The sequence below is a fragment of the Callorhinus ursinus genome, unplaced genomic scaffold (assembly GCF_003265705.2).
Source record: "Callorhinus ursinus isolate GAN/ISIS: 27379988/994484 unplaced genomic scaffold, GSC_fseal_2.0 scaffold63, whole genome shotgun sequence".
Lineage (NCBI taxonomy): Eukaryota > Metazoa > Chordata > Mammalia > Carnivora > Otariidae > Callorhinus > Callorhinus ursinus.
Genome location: NW_027397125.1, coordinates 1,231,665 through 1,249,775, shown reverse-complemented (window position 1 = coordinate 1,249,775; position 18,111 = coordinate 1,231,665). Strand labels below are relative to the sequence as shown.

Genomic DNA, 18,111 nt, shown 5'->3' with positions numbered 1-18,111 from the left:
ACTTTCTACAATGAACAGGGATAGACATTCATTCCTTTCTTTTTTTTTTTTCATTCATTCCTCTCCAAACAGGAGAAATCAGAAGGAGGAAAGGAGTGATAAGTCTCAGGCAAGTTCAAACTTAGCAAAGCAAATTTCAGATCTTAAGGTTCAAGAACAATGGTTTGATGCTCTGCTATGTAGGCCCACTGTGATGGCAGCATCCTCAGTAATACTTGTTAGTTTGCCTCTTTTATGTTAGCCACCCTAGTATGTGTGAAGTGGTTCCTCATAGTGATACTTGGTTATTTTTAAAAACTTTTATTGATGTGCAAAATACATACAGAATAGTGCACAAAATGACCATACTTGTTTAACAAGCACTTAGATATAAAAATAGAATGCTAGCAAAAATTCTACTTTTGTTCTCTATTATGTGACTCCAAATACATGTATGTCAGATCTGTTTACTATGAACTGTATATTCTTTGTGTTCTTTTCTATTATTTAATTTTTTTTTCACACTTCAGACTGGATACTTTCTGCTAATCTATCTTTGAGCTGGCTTATCTTTTTCTTTTCTGGTACCCAATCTTGGATTTATTAGTCCTAGAATATCTACTTTACTCCTTTTCTGAAAAAATAGATTCCAGTTCTCTGGAGAAATTTTATTTTATATTTTACTTTAATTCCAGGATAGTTAACATACAATGTGATATTAGTTTCAGGTGTACAATATAGTGATTCAACAATTCCATATATTACTGAGCGCTCATCAAGATAAGGATACTTGTTAATCCTCTGGGGGAATTTTATATTATTGTCTTATCTCTTAGACATATTGATTATAGTTATTTGAAAATCTGTGTCAATAACTTGAGTACCTAGTCATTTGTGGATCTGTTTACATTGTCCTTTTTCCTGGTGTGTTTGGTAATTTAAGAGTTAATGCCAGACATTGTGTTGTTAAAGTGGTTCTGTACACATTGCCTTCTTCCAGAGAGGCTCTATCCTGTTTGTGATACTATACTAGACAGATCACCTTAATCCAAGTAGTGCATGATCAGTACCAAAATGAACGGAAATCTATGAAAAGCTCAGATTATTTATTCACTCCTACTTCCAGGGTATAACACTCCAGAGGGCTCACTGAGAACCTTGGATGGTTATTAGAGACCTTTGTCCTTGGAAGGTCCTAAACTCCAGTTTAAGAGTTTAAAATTGTAATGCTGCCAAAAATTCAACTCTGTTTCCCTTCAGTTTCTGCTTTGCTTCTTTGACTTTCACCGTAGGCAACTTAAAAATTCAACAAAATTTTTTGGGGCTCAGTCTTCTTTCCTTGCACTTTCATTCTCTCTGGGATTTTGTCTTTAGGCTTGAGTGTTTTTACAGCCCCCAAATTGATTATTTTTTCCTCCTCAGGCCTGTGAGATTACCTAATTTTCCTGGCTTTCTACCTCTTACCAGCTTCCATCTGTCAGATTCTTAGTCTTCCCCCAGTGCCTCATATTATCAAATATTAAGTTTGATTCAGAAATGTAGAATATAGAATAGCTGTGCATTCCCCTTCTTTCTGTGATCTTGGCCCCTCAATTCTGGCTCCATTGGCAGTTTTCTGATGTCTCCACATAGGTAGGTATGTTAGTTGGTTTCTTTCTCTCCTCTTTCCCTCCCTCCCTTCTTTTTCTTTCTTTCATTTTATCCAGATGTTTTCATTGTTTTTGGTGGGAACTTCAGCCTGTTACAAGATAATGTATCATAGCTAGAAATTAAAGTCAGTTCCTTCCTTCCCTCATTTTAGTAATACTTATTGGTACCTACTGTATGTCAAGCACTATGTTAGGAGCTGGGGCTATTGCAATAAAGATTGTACCCACTATTCAGGTTAAAAAATAGATTGTTACCAGTATCTTAGAAACTCCCTGTATACTCCTCCCTCATCCTATCCCCCCAAAAGGTAACCATTATCCTGAATTTTATGTTATCACTCTGTTCTTTAGTTTCACATATGCATATATCCTTAAACAGTACTTTATAAAAGTTTTATGTTTTTGAATTTTACAAAATCAAAATCATATTACATATATCCTTTTATTAATTTTTATTCTTAGTACAGCAATTTATATTTTAACAAATAATTCTAGAAAAATATCTAAAGATAGACTACTCAAAAAGAAAGGAACAAACGTTTATGAAGCCCTTTAGCCATGAACAGGGCATAGCACCTATAGTAACTCTGATTTTGCTCTTGTGCTTGTGGGTTGTTCTCTCTGAGAACTAGACCATGACTTTGTTCCTCTTTGTTACTGAAGCAAATAGCATACAATGAAGCTCAGTAAACAAGAGCTAAATTAAGTCAAGGATGAAAAGAAAATCCCCAGTGGTTATGAGCTGTGGCCACAGGAAACACAGGGTGTCAAAGGTAGAACATAGGTGCTTCATAGTGAGTTTGGGGTTTAGGAGAGGGCAGTGTTTAATTTTTTTTAAGTGTTGAGCATATTAAGAACTGTGCTGCTCAGGGCGCCTGGGTGGCTCAGTTGTTAAGCGTCTGCCTTCGGCTCAGGTCATGATCCCAGGGTCCTGGGATCGAGCCCCGCATTGGGCTCTCTGCTCAGCAGGAAGCCTGCTTCTCCCTCTCCCACTCCCCCTGCTTGTGTTCCCTCTGTCACTGTGTCTCTCTCTCTCTGTCATATCAATCAATCAATTAATCAATCTTTAAAAAAAAAAAAAGAACTGTGTTGCTCAAGCGTTTGCGGCTGTTTCTTTTAGGAGGGTCTGGAAAACTGGGCTTGCTCACTCAATGAGATATAATCCTGACATTTCCCTGAGTCAGTTTCAACCCCCACAAAGCATCTCGCTGTGTGTCAGTGTGAAGTTTGTAGACTTGTAATGTGTTTGTGCCAGATGCTGTATTGTTGTCCTTTAGCTCTGTTTTGTGACAGATGGGTATACAACAAGCATGTCAAAAATTAATAATAGAAAAGTTTCATTTTAAATTTTAACTGTATCATAAAGTAAAATATCTCCTCATTCCTCACCCCCTCCCCTGCTACAGTCCATCATGCTTTTTAAACTAGAGTCTGCCAGCTAATGAATAATAGAGACAAAACATAGTTCTTTTCACCCTGGTGAAATACTGCATTATTTGTTATTCATGAGTTCTTGTTTTCTTGGAAGATTGTTTGATGAAATATATGCGTGATGTGTACCCCATCATTTCCTGGAGGCCTTTTAGATTTCCTCAGAGTATTTTCCTTTTGTTTTTAATAAACTTGCAAATAGTTGTGGAGAAGAGCCACTGGATGATAGTATAACTAACCTGTTTTAGTACCATATCTCCCCAAACTCACTCCCAAATTAACAAATTTGACATTTTACAGTATTTCTTCACAAGGTACATAGAAGGAGTAAAAGGGAAAAAATGCTGCTGTCTTTTAAAAATAATCTGGAAGACCCACTTACTACTGCATCTTGCCAGCATCAGGCCTCTTTCTTTGTGCCTCTGTGTTGTTGCCATCTGCTTTTTGAATAAGGTTCAACAATTCAATACAACAGGAAATCCTTTCTGGAGATAGGTTAAGTCTTCTGTCCAAGCAGAGCAGAGTCATGTTTTTGCCAATAAAGAGAAAGAAGAAGTGACAGTCTAGATGGCCATGAATGTCCTTGGTTTCCATTGCTGTGCTTGCTGAGTTTAGTTTGGGATCAGGCATCTGTGAGCTGGCCTCACGATTCTCTTCAGACCCAAAGGGGCTTCTGTTTCAGGAATTCAAGTAGAGAAGAGATACTTTATTTCTATGCCCTGAAATGAAGATTCCTTTTCCAAGATCTGAGCTAAGGAACTCTGCATTTGGGAAGGCAGAGGTTTGCTTTTAAAATTTGTAACAGGTATAAGAATTAACCGCATGCCTTAAAATATATTTTATGTACATATATTTTAAAATTAATAATTTTCACTTACCTGAAGCTAAATGATCCAGCAAACTGATCCATTTGCATAATGCCCCAAACCAAGAAAAATGGAAAAATAAACCTCTTAGAACAATCAATATACATTCCAAAGTGACCAGGTGGTAACATCTATTCTTGTTTATAGAATGCTACTATGTACCCATATTTTGTGGAGAGTAGTCAGTCTGAAGTCACACCCCTGGAGTTGAATCCAGGCTGTCAGTTACTAGTTGTGTGGCTTTGAGCATGCTACTTTAGTGGTCTATGCCTCGATTCTTCTCATCTTTAAGATAGAGATAATAATAGAATTGATGTAGGATTAAAAGTGTTAACACTCGTGCAGGCATTAGAACAGTGCCAGGCATATGGTAAATACTCAGAAAATATTAACTCTTATCTTACTTACTCTTACCATGTTATTTATTATTGCATATACTCTTGCTTTTCATGCTTTGTGATCTAGTTTCCATGTATACAGGCAATTATAACTATAAATTGGAAGGAAAAAGACAGTTCTAGCAGTATGTCCGTGTTTTACATTTAAAATATGACAACTGTTCAAAATAAAGAAGGAAAAAGGAAAAAAACAAAAACAAAAAAAACTAAGCATAAGAAATCAAAAAGTTCAGCAGTCTTAGTATTTAGTACATGAGAAAATAGGCATAAAGCTTCAGTAGCTCCAGAGGGCATCAGTGTATTTCAGCATCATTTTGTACCCAGTGTTCAAAGTAACAATTCTGACTCAGGAAGAAAATGTTAAATTCTGTTCATGGTGTTCAGTTCAGTGAAGCCAGAAAGTGTTTTGCATTTTAGGAAGATTCCAAAACAAAGTTTTAAAAAAAGTATTTAAAGACCCATTTCTAGAGGATTTTGAATTATATCAACTTTATTGTATTTGCATTTTATTTTTGCCTCCTTCAGGTCCAAATTAATTTTTCTTCAGAATTATGTGATCCTTAGGCACAAGCATTATTTCCATTAAATGCCAAACATACCTAAGTTTAGCCTTTGTTTTAGCCATTGCATTGCTCAGTAGTACCTTCGTACAAAATCTTCATGACTGTCAAGCTGGCCAGGTTTTGTTTTGCAATTATGTTCCCCAGGAATTGAGATGAATTGTATGTCTTGCCAATTATGTGTTGCAGTATCATCTGTAGAGTTTACATACACATTGTTGAGGAAGAAAGACCATTTTTCTCTAAATTTTTTTTTAAAATTTTTGATTGTGGTAAAAAACACATAACATGAAATTTACCATCTTAACCATTTTTTTAAGTGTACAGTTCAGTAGCTTAGCTGTATACATACTGTTGTGTAACAGATCTAGAGCTCTTTCATCATGCAAAAGGGAAATGCTGTATGCCCACTAGACAAGTTCTCATTTCCCCTTTCCTCAGTCTCTTGCAGCCATTATTCTACTTTCTTTTTCTATGACTTTAATTACTTTAGATACCACATACAAATGGCATTATATGGTATTTATCTTTTTGTGATTGGCTTATTTTACTTGACATAATGTCCTCAAGATCCATTCATGTTTTAGCATGTGACAGGATTTCCTTCTTTTTAAATACTGAATAGTAATTCCACTGTAATTATATAGCACATTTTCTTTATCCATTGATGAACATTTGAGTTGCTTCTACCTCTTGGCTATTGTGAATAATGCTGCAGTGAACTGGGTATCAAATAGCTTTTCAAGATCTTTTAGTTATTTTGGATATATACCTACAAGTGGGACTCCTGGATTATATGGCAGTTCTGTTTTTAATTTTTTGAGAAACCTCCACATTGTTCCCATAGTGGCTGCACTATTTTATATTCCCACCAACAGTGCATGAGGATTCTGATTTCTCCACATCCATGCAAATATTTGTTATTTTGTTTTACTGATAGTGTCCATCCTAATGGGTATAGGCTAATACCTCATTGTAGTTTTGATTTGCATTTCTCTAATGATTAGTGATGTCAAGCATCTTTTCATATGTGTCTTGACCATTGTAAATCTTCTTTGGGGAAACATCTATTCAAATCTTTTGCTCATTTTTAAATCAGGTGATTTGTTGTTGTTGTTGTTATTGTTGTTATTGAATTGTAGTTTTTATATATTCTGGATATTAACCCCCTATCAGATATATTGTTTATAGATCTTTTCTCTCATTCTATAGGTTGCCCTTCATATTGTTGATTGTTTCCTTTGATGCACAATTGTTTTTAAATTTGATGTAGTCCCATTTGCCTATTTTTTGCTTTTGTTGCCTGTATTTTGATGTTATGTCCAAGAAATCGTTCCCAAATCCAATGTCATGAAGGTTTTTCCCCTGTTTCCTTCTAGAAGTTATGATTTGGGGCCCTATGTTTAGGTCTTTAATACATTTTGAGTTAATTCTTGTGTACGTTATAAGGTAAGGGTTCAACTTAATTCTTTTGCATGTGGATATTCAGTTTTCCCAGCACCGTTTATTGAAGAGATTGCCCTTTTTTTTCCCATTGCATGGTACTGGCATCCTTGCATAAGTCATTTGATCGTTGTATATGACGGTTTATTTCTGGGCCTTCTATTCTGTGCCATTGGTCTGTATATTTGCCATCATGCCAGTACCACACTGTTTCGATTATTGTAGCTTTGTAAATGTTTTTGAAATTAGAAAGTATGAAACCTCCAAATTTGTTCTTTGTTTTCAAGATTGCTTTGACTATTTGGAGTTCTAGAGATTACATATGATTTTTAGGATGGTTTTTCTGTTTCTGCAAAAAATGCCATCAGGATTTTAATAGAGACTGCATTGGGTAGCCTGGGAATTCTGGCAGTGTTAAGTCCTCCAATCCATGAACATGACTGCCAGTTCATGTGTTTGTATCTTTAATTTTTTCAGCAATGTTTTGTAGTTTTCAGTTTGGTTAAGTTTATTCCTAAGTATTTCATTCTTTTTGAAGCTATTATAAGTGGGATTGTTTTTTAGATATCCTTTCTGGATTGTGATTGTTTGTGTATAGAAACTCATCAATTTTTGTATGTTGATTTTATATCCTAGAACTTAGATTAATATGGTTATTAAATCTAACAAGCCTCTTTTTTCTTTTTGGCAAAATCTTTAGGGTTTTCTACATGTAACATTATGTCTTCTGCAAACAGATAATTGTATTTCTTTCTTTCTTTTTGAATGCCTTTTATTTCTTTCCCAATTACTCTGCCTAGGACTTCCAGTAATGCTGAATGGAAGTGACAGTGGCCTTGCCTTTTTTCTGATCTTATAGGAAAATCTTTCAGCATTTCACCAGTGGCCATAATGTTAGCTATAGGCTTTTCATATATAGCCCTCATTATGTTGAGATAGTTTCCTTCTATTCCTAGTTTGTTGAGTGTTTTTATCATGAAAAGGTGTTGAATTTTATCAAATGCTTTTTCTAAATTACTTGAAATAGTCATGTAGTTTTTGTCCTTCATTTTGTCAGTATGCTGTATTGCATTGAATGATTTGCATGTTCAATTATCGTTGTGTTCCAGTAATAAGTCCCACTTGGTTATGGTGTGTAGTCCTTTTAATGTGCTGAATTTGGTTTGCAATTATTTTGTTGAAGATTTTCACATCAATATTAATCAGGAATATTGGTCCGTAGTTTTCTTTTCCTATAGTATCTTTGTCTGATTTTGCTATCAAGGTAATGCTGGCTTCACCAAATGAATTAGGAAGTATTTTCATTTCACTTTTTTTGAAGAGTTTGAGGAAAAGTTTGGTGTTAATTTTTCTTTGACTGTTTGGTAGAATTGTTCATTGAGTCTTTCTGCCCCTGGGCTTTTTTCTCCATTGGGAGGTTTTTGATTCAATCTCCTTAATAGTTATAAATCTGTCCAGAATTTTTATTTCTTCATGACTCAATCTTGATAGGCTCTATATTTCTAGGAATCTATTTTTCTCTAAACTCTTGACCACCATCTTGTTCCGTTTGGATCTGGATTACTCCCAGGAACATGACTTTGATTGTATGTGGTCAAGACTATCCTTAGTATATCTCAGCTGTTGGCTTAGTAAGTATGGGCATTATAGGTTCATCGAAGAGGGCATCCAGTCTTGTGAGTTGTGTTCCAGGAGTTGTGTTCCACTTCATTCACGGGGATACCATAAGTCTTAATACAAGATGCTTAGTGTTTATCAAAGGGTATCATGGAACAGCTACCTCTGTGGAGGAAGAAGTATTGCTTTTTCCATTTCTACCCTCTTGGACTTCTATGAAGAGAAAGGAGAAAGGTTTAGGCTTGAATATCTAAGATGAATGAATGTCTTAAGTACCTAAAATTAATATTTTAAATGAATATTTTAAATGAATGTTAAATTATAGTAAAATTTTGAAGACTTTTTCCTGTATTACATGAGAATATTTTTAAATTCTAAATTTTAAATAGAAAACAGCTCCTCAGTCCATATATGATCAACATTAGTTGAGTAGTCATCATACTTATGTAGATTTTTAAAAACTAGTTTGAATACTAAACTAATTGCCTAATCTTGAAAATGTATAAGTTTGGTTGGGAGGTGGCAGAGTTAGAGTAGCTACAGAATGGTGATGGCAGATGGAGCAAGAAAGCATGGGAAGTTGATTGCAAATTTATAACCATTAATATGAAAATAAGCCAGGATCACTTTTATACTAAGGCAAACATATATAAGCAATAGCACCTGAGTTCCATGCAGGTCCCACAATATTGAAATACAGCAGGATGATATTCTTTTATTGATGCTATCTGACTGAATGTTTTTTTCTTTTCTTTGAAAATGTAAGATAATTTAAGAATAGAACAAAAGAGTTTGAGGTAACTAATAATTCATAATTCTGTGTTTTCCATAATAAAACTGGAAAACTTTTTTTTATGCTCAACAGGCTTTATATTTGATCATATTTATCTGATCAGCTAGGGTTTTTTTAACCTTCATTTTTATTTCAAGTTTAGAGTTAGCTTGCAAAGAGATATTCTTATTCCAATAAACTCTCAGATCTGCCATAAACATTTAAAATTTTCAACTGAATTACTGTTGCAAAACTGTCATATTATTAGGGAATTTAATGCTGTTTTAAGGAATAGCATTAACCTCCAAATTCCAGTGAGGCAGAATATTTAGAGTATACTATTGTATTCTTAGTATCTAAGACTTAGTTTACCTGGATAAATCTATGCTGTGTGAATGTTTACTAAATGCAACTCACAAGAAATTTCACATGTTATGTCCGTAGTATCAAATCTAGTTAATGAGATAATGATACCACACTGAATTACTCTTCTAAGTATTCTTTGTTTCTTCCTTTCTGCCTAACCTTTTAGCTCTAGAGTGTCTTGAGTCTCACCACTTTGGACCTCTGTCCTTTACAGCCTATGGGCACTCCCTTAGTGATCTAGTCTTATCTGATTTCATGGCTTTACCTATCATTTTTGTGCAAATCAGTCCTAAATTATACAGCCCAGACATCTCTCCTAAACTCCCTCCTACTTTATCAGCCTGCCTATTTGATACCTAGAGTTAAATTTCAAATAGGCACTTCAAACTTAACATTTGCAAAACCGAACTTCTGCTCTTTCTTTCAAATCTCCTCCAGAAGCCTTTCCTAGGTCAGTGATGGCACCTCCAGTCTTAAGGCTTCTCAGGCAAAAACAAAACAAAACAAAACAGAATAAAGTCACCCTTTATTCTTTTCTTCCTCTTATACCCCATATTTAACCTATTAGGACATCTTGGTGTTTCTGCCTGCTTCAAGACTGTGTGTGAATTTGACTGAATGATTGTTCTTACAAATTAAAAAACTAAGGCTCAAAAAAGTTAAGAGAACATCCCAAGTTCACATAGCTAGTTAGTGATAAAGTCATAATTCAAATCCTTATTTTCTGACTGACCACAAATAATATGCTCTATTCATAATAGTAGTGCTTCTGAAAAGTGTTACAATTGTTTTTAATTTATATAGTTCAGAAATATCATCTGACCTATTGTACAACTGGATTTTTATAAATAGTATGTGTTATTTTGGTTAGGTTCTATAGGAATTTTCTAAGCCCACAGCAGTTATTTCATAAATACTTGCCAACTCAGTTGAATTGATTCGTACTTGCCAACTCAGTTGAATTGATTGGTACTTCTCTCTTCTCATATATTGCTCTGGGTCAGGAACTGTGTTTTCAATTGTAAGGTATAATTAGTTACAAATTGTGTACTGGGTAGAAAAAAAGGCTGGGAGTAGGGGTAGAATTAATGAAATAAAATATTCAAGGAGGTCTCTTAGCTCTTTGTTAAAATTTTTTGTTTTATCTGTATGAATTTAGAACATGTACTAGCTCTTGCTACCTTATATATAAATACTTTTCTATTTCTTGGAATTTTCATAGTATGTAATATTGATCTTGATACCAATCATTAAGCTTAGATTGTGGAATTATTATTTAAATTATTTAGAGTTTTCTCTTCAGGGCTTCTGTATTAGGGAGACATTTTATAACTAAAATCTATTAGATTGTAAGACTTTCTAATTGATCATAATGGCAAAAAGTCAAAGGATTGGCATCTTGGTAGAGAGCAGAAATTAAATTTCAGTGTTGACCGTATTCTTGAGACACTCCTGTTTTATTGATGTACTGTTTGTATTTTAATAAAAGTTATTCTGCGCTTATGTAATTAAATGTAGCAGAAATGAAGTATGTTAAGCCAAATTTTATGAGATTTAAGTGATAGATTTTCGAAAGAAGCCAAGATTAAGCTTTTGGGAGATGTCTATTACATTTATTGATGTGACATATTTAGAAAGCTGGTCATTTTTTAAAAATGTATGTAAATGTAGGACACTTATCTATGAAAGAGATTTTAGGTAAAGAGCCCTTGGGATCATTATTTTATCTTTATTTTTCTCTTCCAAATTTGCACTTTAAGGTTTACTTGTTTTGTTATTTCACCAATTTGTTATTTTATTTATTTTATTTTATTTTATTCCAAGGATGAAAATTTGGTGAATATTTAATTCATAGAAGCAATTTTCACATCCTGAATTCTATCCATCCACCTACCTACCTATCTGCCTCCCTTTGCGATGATAGAAATATTTTTCATGGAGTCCTTCTTAAGGCATTCTTATAGGCTTTGGAAATATCTCTTAAAGCAATAAGATTATATTTGAGGCATCAAACCCAGAAGCCATGCCTAGAAGTTTACTCCCTGTGGCAAATGAATGAGTTAAAGTTGTGTGGTGCCTACAGCCATAATGGCATGTATTTAGAAAGGAAACTTAGTTTGCGGCATCTAAAAAATGTCTGTTGACAAACAAACCCAAAATAAGAGTTCAAAAAAGAGATACTTTATTTCTGGAAAATGTGATAGTTCTGTTACCATTTGTAGTGATGGATATCTGTGAGTCTTTATACTGTGAAATAAACTGTGATCAACTCTACTGCTGTCTTTTCTTTTTCATAGTGTATGCCAATTAAAGGTCTAGGATTCGTGCTTGGAGCCTATCAGTGCATTTGCAAAGCAGGATTCTATCATCCTCAAGACTTCTCAGTGAACAACTTTCAGAGTAAGTGTGCTTTGCTTCTCTGCATATTTATGAGTCCACATAATATACACCATTATTAATTATTCATATTTTCTTTTGACCTTGTTGGAGTTATTTGCTTCAGTCTCCACTGGTCTGACATTCTTTCATCCCTTAAGGAGTTTTTGCTTTGGTTTGTCTTCTACTATGCCCTGGAGTACCACAGAATAATGTGTTTATTTTCATTATGTTTTAGTTTTCAATGCATTTCCTGAAAATAATGTTAGCTACGCAGTAAGATCGGTTGGGATTCAGTTATTGAGAGCTGTTGCTACAGAAAGTTCCTAAACCTAATTTTGCTGGTTTGTTTACTTTGTTTATTAATTTGTTTATATGTTAGTTTTCTATACAGCATAAGGAGCTACCACAAAGTTAACAGTTTAAAGAACACAAATTTATTATCACACGGTTTTCATTGGTTACCTTTCCAGTCACAGGTTAGCTTGGTTCCCTGTCTCACCAGGCTAAAATTAAGGTGTCATCTGGGATGCAATCCGATCCGAGGTCCAGGGTCTTCTTCCAAGCTCATTCAGGTCAGCATCTTGCAGGCCCCCCCCCTTTTATTCTGCTAGACGTTAGTCTGCTCTCAGCTCCAAGAGGTCCTTAAAGCCTGTCCTTGTGACGGTCTCGCAACATTGCAGCTCCCCCTCCAAGGCTAGCAAAACAGTTCCCTCACTCTGCTCAGACTGAATCGTATATAACATAAAATAATCATGAGAGTGAGCATCCCATCCTCTCGCCAGATAACATAACCTACTTGAAGGAGAGACTATCTCCCCATATTTACAGGTCCACTCACATTCCAGGGGAGGTGATCATACAGGGTGTATACTCCACAATCAAAACTTGGTCATCTGCTATTTTATTCCTACTCCAGAAAATGTCAGTGTTACAACTTGAATATTGATTTTTTACTTTATCTCTAGAGAATGCAGTGTTACCACACTGGCTTGTAGCCAGCTGTTGGATATAAAGAAGGAGTGTAGTGGTAAAATGGGTGGTTTTATAGAAAGTTAGGGCTTGGGGTTACTGAAACTGGGGTACAGGTATCTTTTAGATAGCCATTGACAAATCTTTGCATGCCTTATTATTGGTCTGGAGAGGAATTTGCATTTCTACTCGGCATACTTCAAAGGGTACATTGAGATCGAGACCTGAGTTTCTTCCTCTGGGAATTTCGGTAGACATTTGTAGATTTTTTTGTTGTTGTGTTCCTCCTGGAAAACATTATTCTTGGTATTGAAGCTGTTTACATTTAACATATAGGCTCTGGAGATGAGTAACACTTTGCTCTCTCCTCTGTCATATATTCAGAATTCAGCCTTTGTTCTGATTCATCGTTACAGGTATAATTCTAAGATGGCCTCCAAGCTTCTGTTCCCACAGGCCCTGTCCAGTACCTTCTCTTAAGTGTGGGTGAGATCTGTGAATACAGTGAGGTAGTGACTCACTCCCTGCTTAGGCTGTATTATATAGCAAAGGTGATAGTATGGTCACCTATGTGATTACATTGCATTAAATAAGATTCCCTCCCAGCATAGCCAACTGAAGAGAGATTCTAGGGCTGGCCTTGAAGAAGTAAACTGCCTTGTTGTGAGAGGGCCACATGGCTAAAACCTGAGTGCGGCCTCTGAGAGCTGAGAGCAAATCTCATGGACAGCAACCAAGAAAACACGGACCTCAGTTCTCTAACTTCAAGCAACTAAATTCTTCTAGACTCCTGAATACACATGGAAGAGGATCTTAAGCTCCAGATGAGAATACAGCCAGGCCAAAACCTTGATTTCAGTCTAGTAAGACCCCGAGCAGAGAGCCCAGTTACACTATGTCCACACTTTTGATCAACAGAAACTGGGAGATAATGAATAGGTATTTTAAGCCCCCAAATTTCCAGTAATCTGTCATGTAACAATAGAAAACTAATACAATAGCAGTGATGATAACATTTTCAGGGTAGATGTGCTTTTCCTTGTATCTGTGTGTACCAAACCATGGCAATACCAGGGCGACTTTGGTATTCTTCACATTTACGGTCCAGACATAACAGATGATTCAACATCAAAGAATTAAGGGAATAGGTTTTAGCTTATGTTCTGTGAAGGTATTTTGTATCTGGTTTACCCACATTTGTTCTCAGCTCCCACTATGTGACTGAAATAAAACATCTAAATATTTTAGAACCAGAGAATGACTATGCCATTTGCTTATAACACCACCAGGAGAAACTAGTTAACCTTTAACAACTTATCTTTATTTAATTTGCACACTCCTACTTTCTTCCTTATTTTAAAAGCCAGTGTTTTTCACTGGACCTCCTTTCTCTAAGAAAAGGCAGCTTCTCTGTGTAAATCTAACTCCTGTGTTGTACACATTGCAGCCATGGAAAAGAGACCACAGTTTTTAAAAGATGGTCTATATTTAGACATTAGCTGTGATTCAGCTTTGACCTTAGCACATACTTAACCAGACCAACCTTCCTCAATGACAGAGCAGAAAGCTAGCTACATGTTATAATTTGAAGTCAGTAAAATGCACTTTGACCAAAACTGTCTTTCCTGATGGCCTTGTCAGGTTGCAGGAAAATCCATCGTTATTCACTCCTTGTGCTAAAGAAAGAATACAGCAATCTGACCAAGAATGCAAGTTATAACTTACCAGGGTCCTCATCTAAGGACTGTCCAAACATTTTTTTTATTCCTTATTATTATTAGAAAACATTTACTACTTATTTCTGCATTTTAATACATTCAGTCTTTTAATCATAGTATCCAGGCAGTTCGTATTGACAGTTGTTTTCTTATATTCTTAAGGAGCTACCCATGACTTAAGGAATGACTATGGGTAGCTCTGGAACCAAGGGTAAAGAAGGCTTTGAAGATCCCCAAAATGAGATAACATATGTGAACCTGCAAGCATAGTACATGGCATGTGATAAGTGTTTGTAGGTGTAGTTAAGTGATAAACAAACATCAGTGATGTGTGTAAAGAGATAATCCTTAAACATCATTGGTCATTAGCACTTGGTCTCACATTTTATCATATTACAATAACTAATTTTTTAAAAGTAGAACTTTTGGAGAATGAATTTGACATGGGGGACAGCAGAAGTATAACAACCAGTGCTGCATTGAGAAGGGCAGTAGGCAGACTACTTGGGAGCTAGAGGCCACAGGAAGAAATTAGTTGCCTGATCAGGAGCATAGGATACAGAAAACAGAAAAGAACGTACCTCAAAGATTAAATGCACTTACTTTACAGTTCTACATCGAAAACAAGATCGGAAATCCCCACATCTGTTATTGTCATGTTACTGCATTTGGAGAGAAGAGCTGAGATATAGTGCTCACGTCTTAGAGAAAATGTAAATGTGACTTAAAAATCCTGTTAAACTATGAGGTGATTTAAAATCTTTATTCAGACTAAGACCCACGGTAAACAACGGGCTTGTAAAGACCAACAAGGTTATGTTTAAATGACATGATTTAAAATTGTGCTGACAGCCCAGAGACTGTGTTCCTGGCATCTCTCTTGAAATTGGTGGTCATATGTGAACTAATAAGATCTGACATCTGGATGGTAGCAGGATTTCAGAATAACCAAGTACTGATGTATAACTGTCTCTTCAAATCCAGGCTGTTCACTTCCAGGTTGCTGAAAAAGAAGCAGCTTATGACATGCTCATCTCTCTCAAATCCATCTATCTTAATACGAATTCTGTCTTCAGTGAAACCTCTTTTCTCTTTTCTGTAGATACATTCCCAGCCTTTCAGTCTTACTTCTCTTGTCTTTTGGACTGACTTTGGCTTATGTGCCTTTCCAGAGAAACCTAATTGCAAATGACCCAAACAGGGACTAAAGCAATCCCTGTTTTGGCAACTCTTGTGTTAATGATGGGGTGGGGGTAAGACAAGAATGTAGAGATTTTTAAAAAGGTATTACCTTGGGAGAAAAGAAAAAGAAGCTCTTTGAAAGCAGGTACAATATAGCGATGCTGCACTCTCAGCAAACTGTTCAAGGCTAACCTTTCTGGAATAAGCTTATTCCTCCTCTTTTTCATGGCCGGCGAGCTGGAGATACTTGGCTTTCTGCAGACTAGGTCCTGTGTCAGTCTCTAACAGCACCCCCAGATTTAGAACAGATCAGGAGAGCTCGAACATCACGGTCTCATTGTCAGCATCATCACTTTTGCTGTTGGTCTGTGGCCCCACTCACTTTTGCTGTATTACAGTTAGTCCTGGTCAGTTTCATTCCAGTTACAGTGGCACAGATGTCCGTCTAGTTGTGCTCTTGTTTTTGCCTCATTCATTTGCCTAGTTTTCAGTTTTCATGTCTTCCTTCGTTAGTCCTGCTCGTAGTGAATGGAGTCCAGTCCCTCGATGTGTCTGGAAGATCTGGAAGGGGGGGTGAGTTGCCAGTGGAAGGGTTCCCGGTGCTGTCCACGGTCTTGGACTCTTGACTATTGCATTTAATCTGTTAATCTTTGACTTTGTTCTTTCCAACTGTTGGGACATACTCCATACCATGTTGGACTTCCCTGGTGGTTAAATTTCTACCAGAGCTGAATTTCTATCATAGTTTAGCCCAGTAATTAAGAGCATGGTCTTTGGAATAAGTCTAACTTGGGGTTGAATCCTAGCTCTACTACTTACTTGCACTGTGCTATATTCTTTAATTTCCCTAACCTTCATTTATGACCTATGTAAAACTGGGATAATATTACATGTTTTATAAAATTGTTATAATGATTAAATAATAAATTCAAAGTTCTAATAATGGCAGTTGGCACATATTAAATGCTCAAAAAATATTGTTTTTATGATTATTATTTGGAAGTTTGTATCTATTCCAGTCCCCTCTTTCCCCAATATCTCCCCATTTTTATTCCTTTCATCTAGTATCTGCCCCATTTCCCAGCAGAAGATCATATTCCCATGTCCCAGATTTTTTCTTTAAAACTTTAAAATGGGCCCCACTCTCATATATAATATTCAGTCATCCAAAAATCTTCCTTCTTCCTACTACCCAAAAATTTACTTCATTAGATTAAAAAATATTTCTATTACTACTTTTATTTAGTTACATTATTTTACTTTATTGGACTGCTAATTTGAGATTCACTTTTCTAGACAATCATCTTCCCCAAAATATTAAAAAAAAAACCCTCTGGCAGGGAAATTTGACTGTCAGTCATTCACAAATAATTTCATTGTAATAGGCAGAATGATGTCAGTTCCCAGCCCCCAAAGATGTACATGTTCCCATTTTTATGCTCTGTGACTGTCTTTACCTCACATGGCAAAAAGGGACTTTGCTGATGTGATTAAGTTACAGACCTTGAGATGAGAAGATTATCCTCGATTATTGGGACCATTCTAATCACATCAGTCCCAAATAGCAGAAAACTTTCCTGGCTGTAGTCAAGAGACAGAAGTGAGGGTACAAGGGTCAGACAAATACTACATGGCGGGGTTTGAAGATGGAGGAATAAACTCAGCCAAGGAATATAGGTGGTCTCAGGAAACTGGAAAAGGCAAGGAAATGGAATCTTCTCTAGATCCTCCAGGAAAAAAAAAAAAAATATATATATATATATATATATATATATAGCCCTGCTGACACCTTGATTTTAGCCAAGTGAGACCCATGTCAGACTTCTGACCTATAGAAGTGTAAGAATGAATATAACTATATTATATTTCATTTAAGAAGCAATATAAATTTGTGTTGTTTTAAGACACTGAGTTTGTGGGAATTTCTTATAGCAGCAATAGAAAACTAGTACACTCAGTTAGCTTGCTTCCCACCCAGCATTCATTCCAGTGTTCACAGTAGGCCGTAGTGCTTTCTCTAGAGGAAATTGTTCACAATTCCAAATAATTGACTCAGAACAATTTATAATCTGGTGGGTCTTTGAGTCATTCATACTTGGGTTTAAATCTTATGTCCACTTACTAGCAGGAGACTTGGGCCAGTTTCTCATACATTCTGAGATTCTCTTTCCATATTCATAAAGCAGGAATAGTGGAATCTATTCCTTGCCTGTTGTGAGGAAGGAGTAAATGAGATGACATATCGTATCCCTAAAATGGTGGTGATGGTTATATTAATGTGAATGTGGAGAATTTAGTCCTTTTGTTTATAGTATTTATGTATTGGATGTCGTGGGGATTGAATGAATAAAGTGTCTATGGGCAAAAAATCCATTTGTGTTTTATAATTTTGTAAGTCATATCAGAATCTTTCTAAGATCTAAATGGTATTTTTGTCCAAAGAAAAATACTACTAAAAATATAGGAGACAATAGAAAAGTGAATATAAAATGTATAGGTAAGCATATATCAAGGTAGGGAAAAACTTGAACTCTGACTATATTCATGGTGAGGAAATATAAGTTTTAAAATGCTTGCACTGGGCTTTATATTGAACTTATTTTCACAACTAGCCATTCGTGTGCAACTATATGATGGTATATGAGCTAATCCTGATTTTAGGATATACAAATATACATTCATGTCCCAACAGTAGGAATCTTTTTGGATAGCAGTCTGTATATAAGCATATTCAGCTAACTCTTCTCTCCATGTGGATATTATAGATATTGAACCAAATATA

General features: G+C 35.6%; 1 protein-coding gene across 1 annotated transcript in view; it reads left to right on the top strand.

Annotated features, from left to right (window-relative positions):
• The window catches only part of GPR158 (G protein-coupled receptor 158), a 453,369-nt gene that overhangs the window by 224,162 nt on the left and 211,096 nt on the right, over positions 1 to 18,111 (top strand). The window contains exon 3 of the mRNA XM_073885618.1: positions 11,379 to 11,481. Coding sequence (XP_073741719.1) covers positions 11,379 to 11,481 — 103 coding nt within the window. The remainder of the gene's footprint in view (positions 1 to 11,378; positions 11,482 to 18,111) is intronic.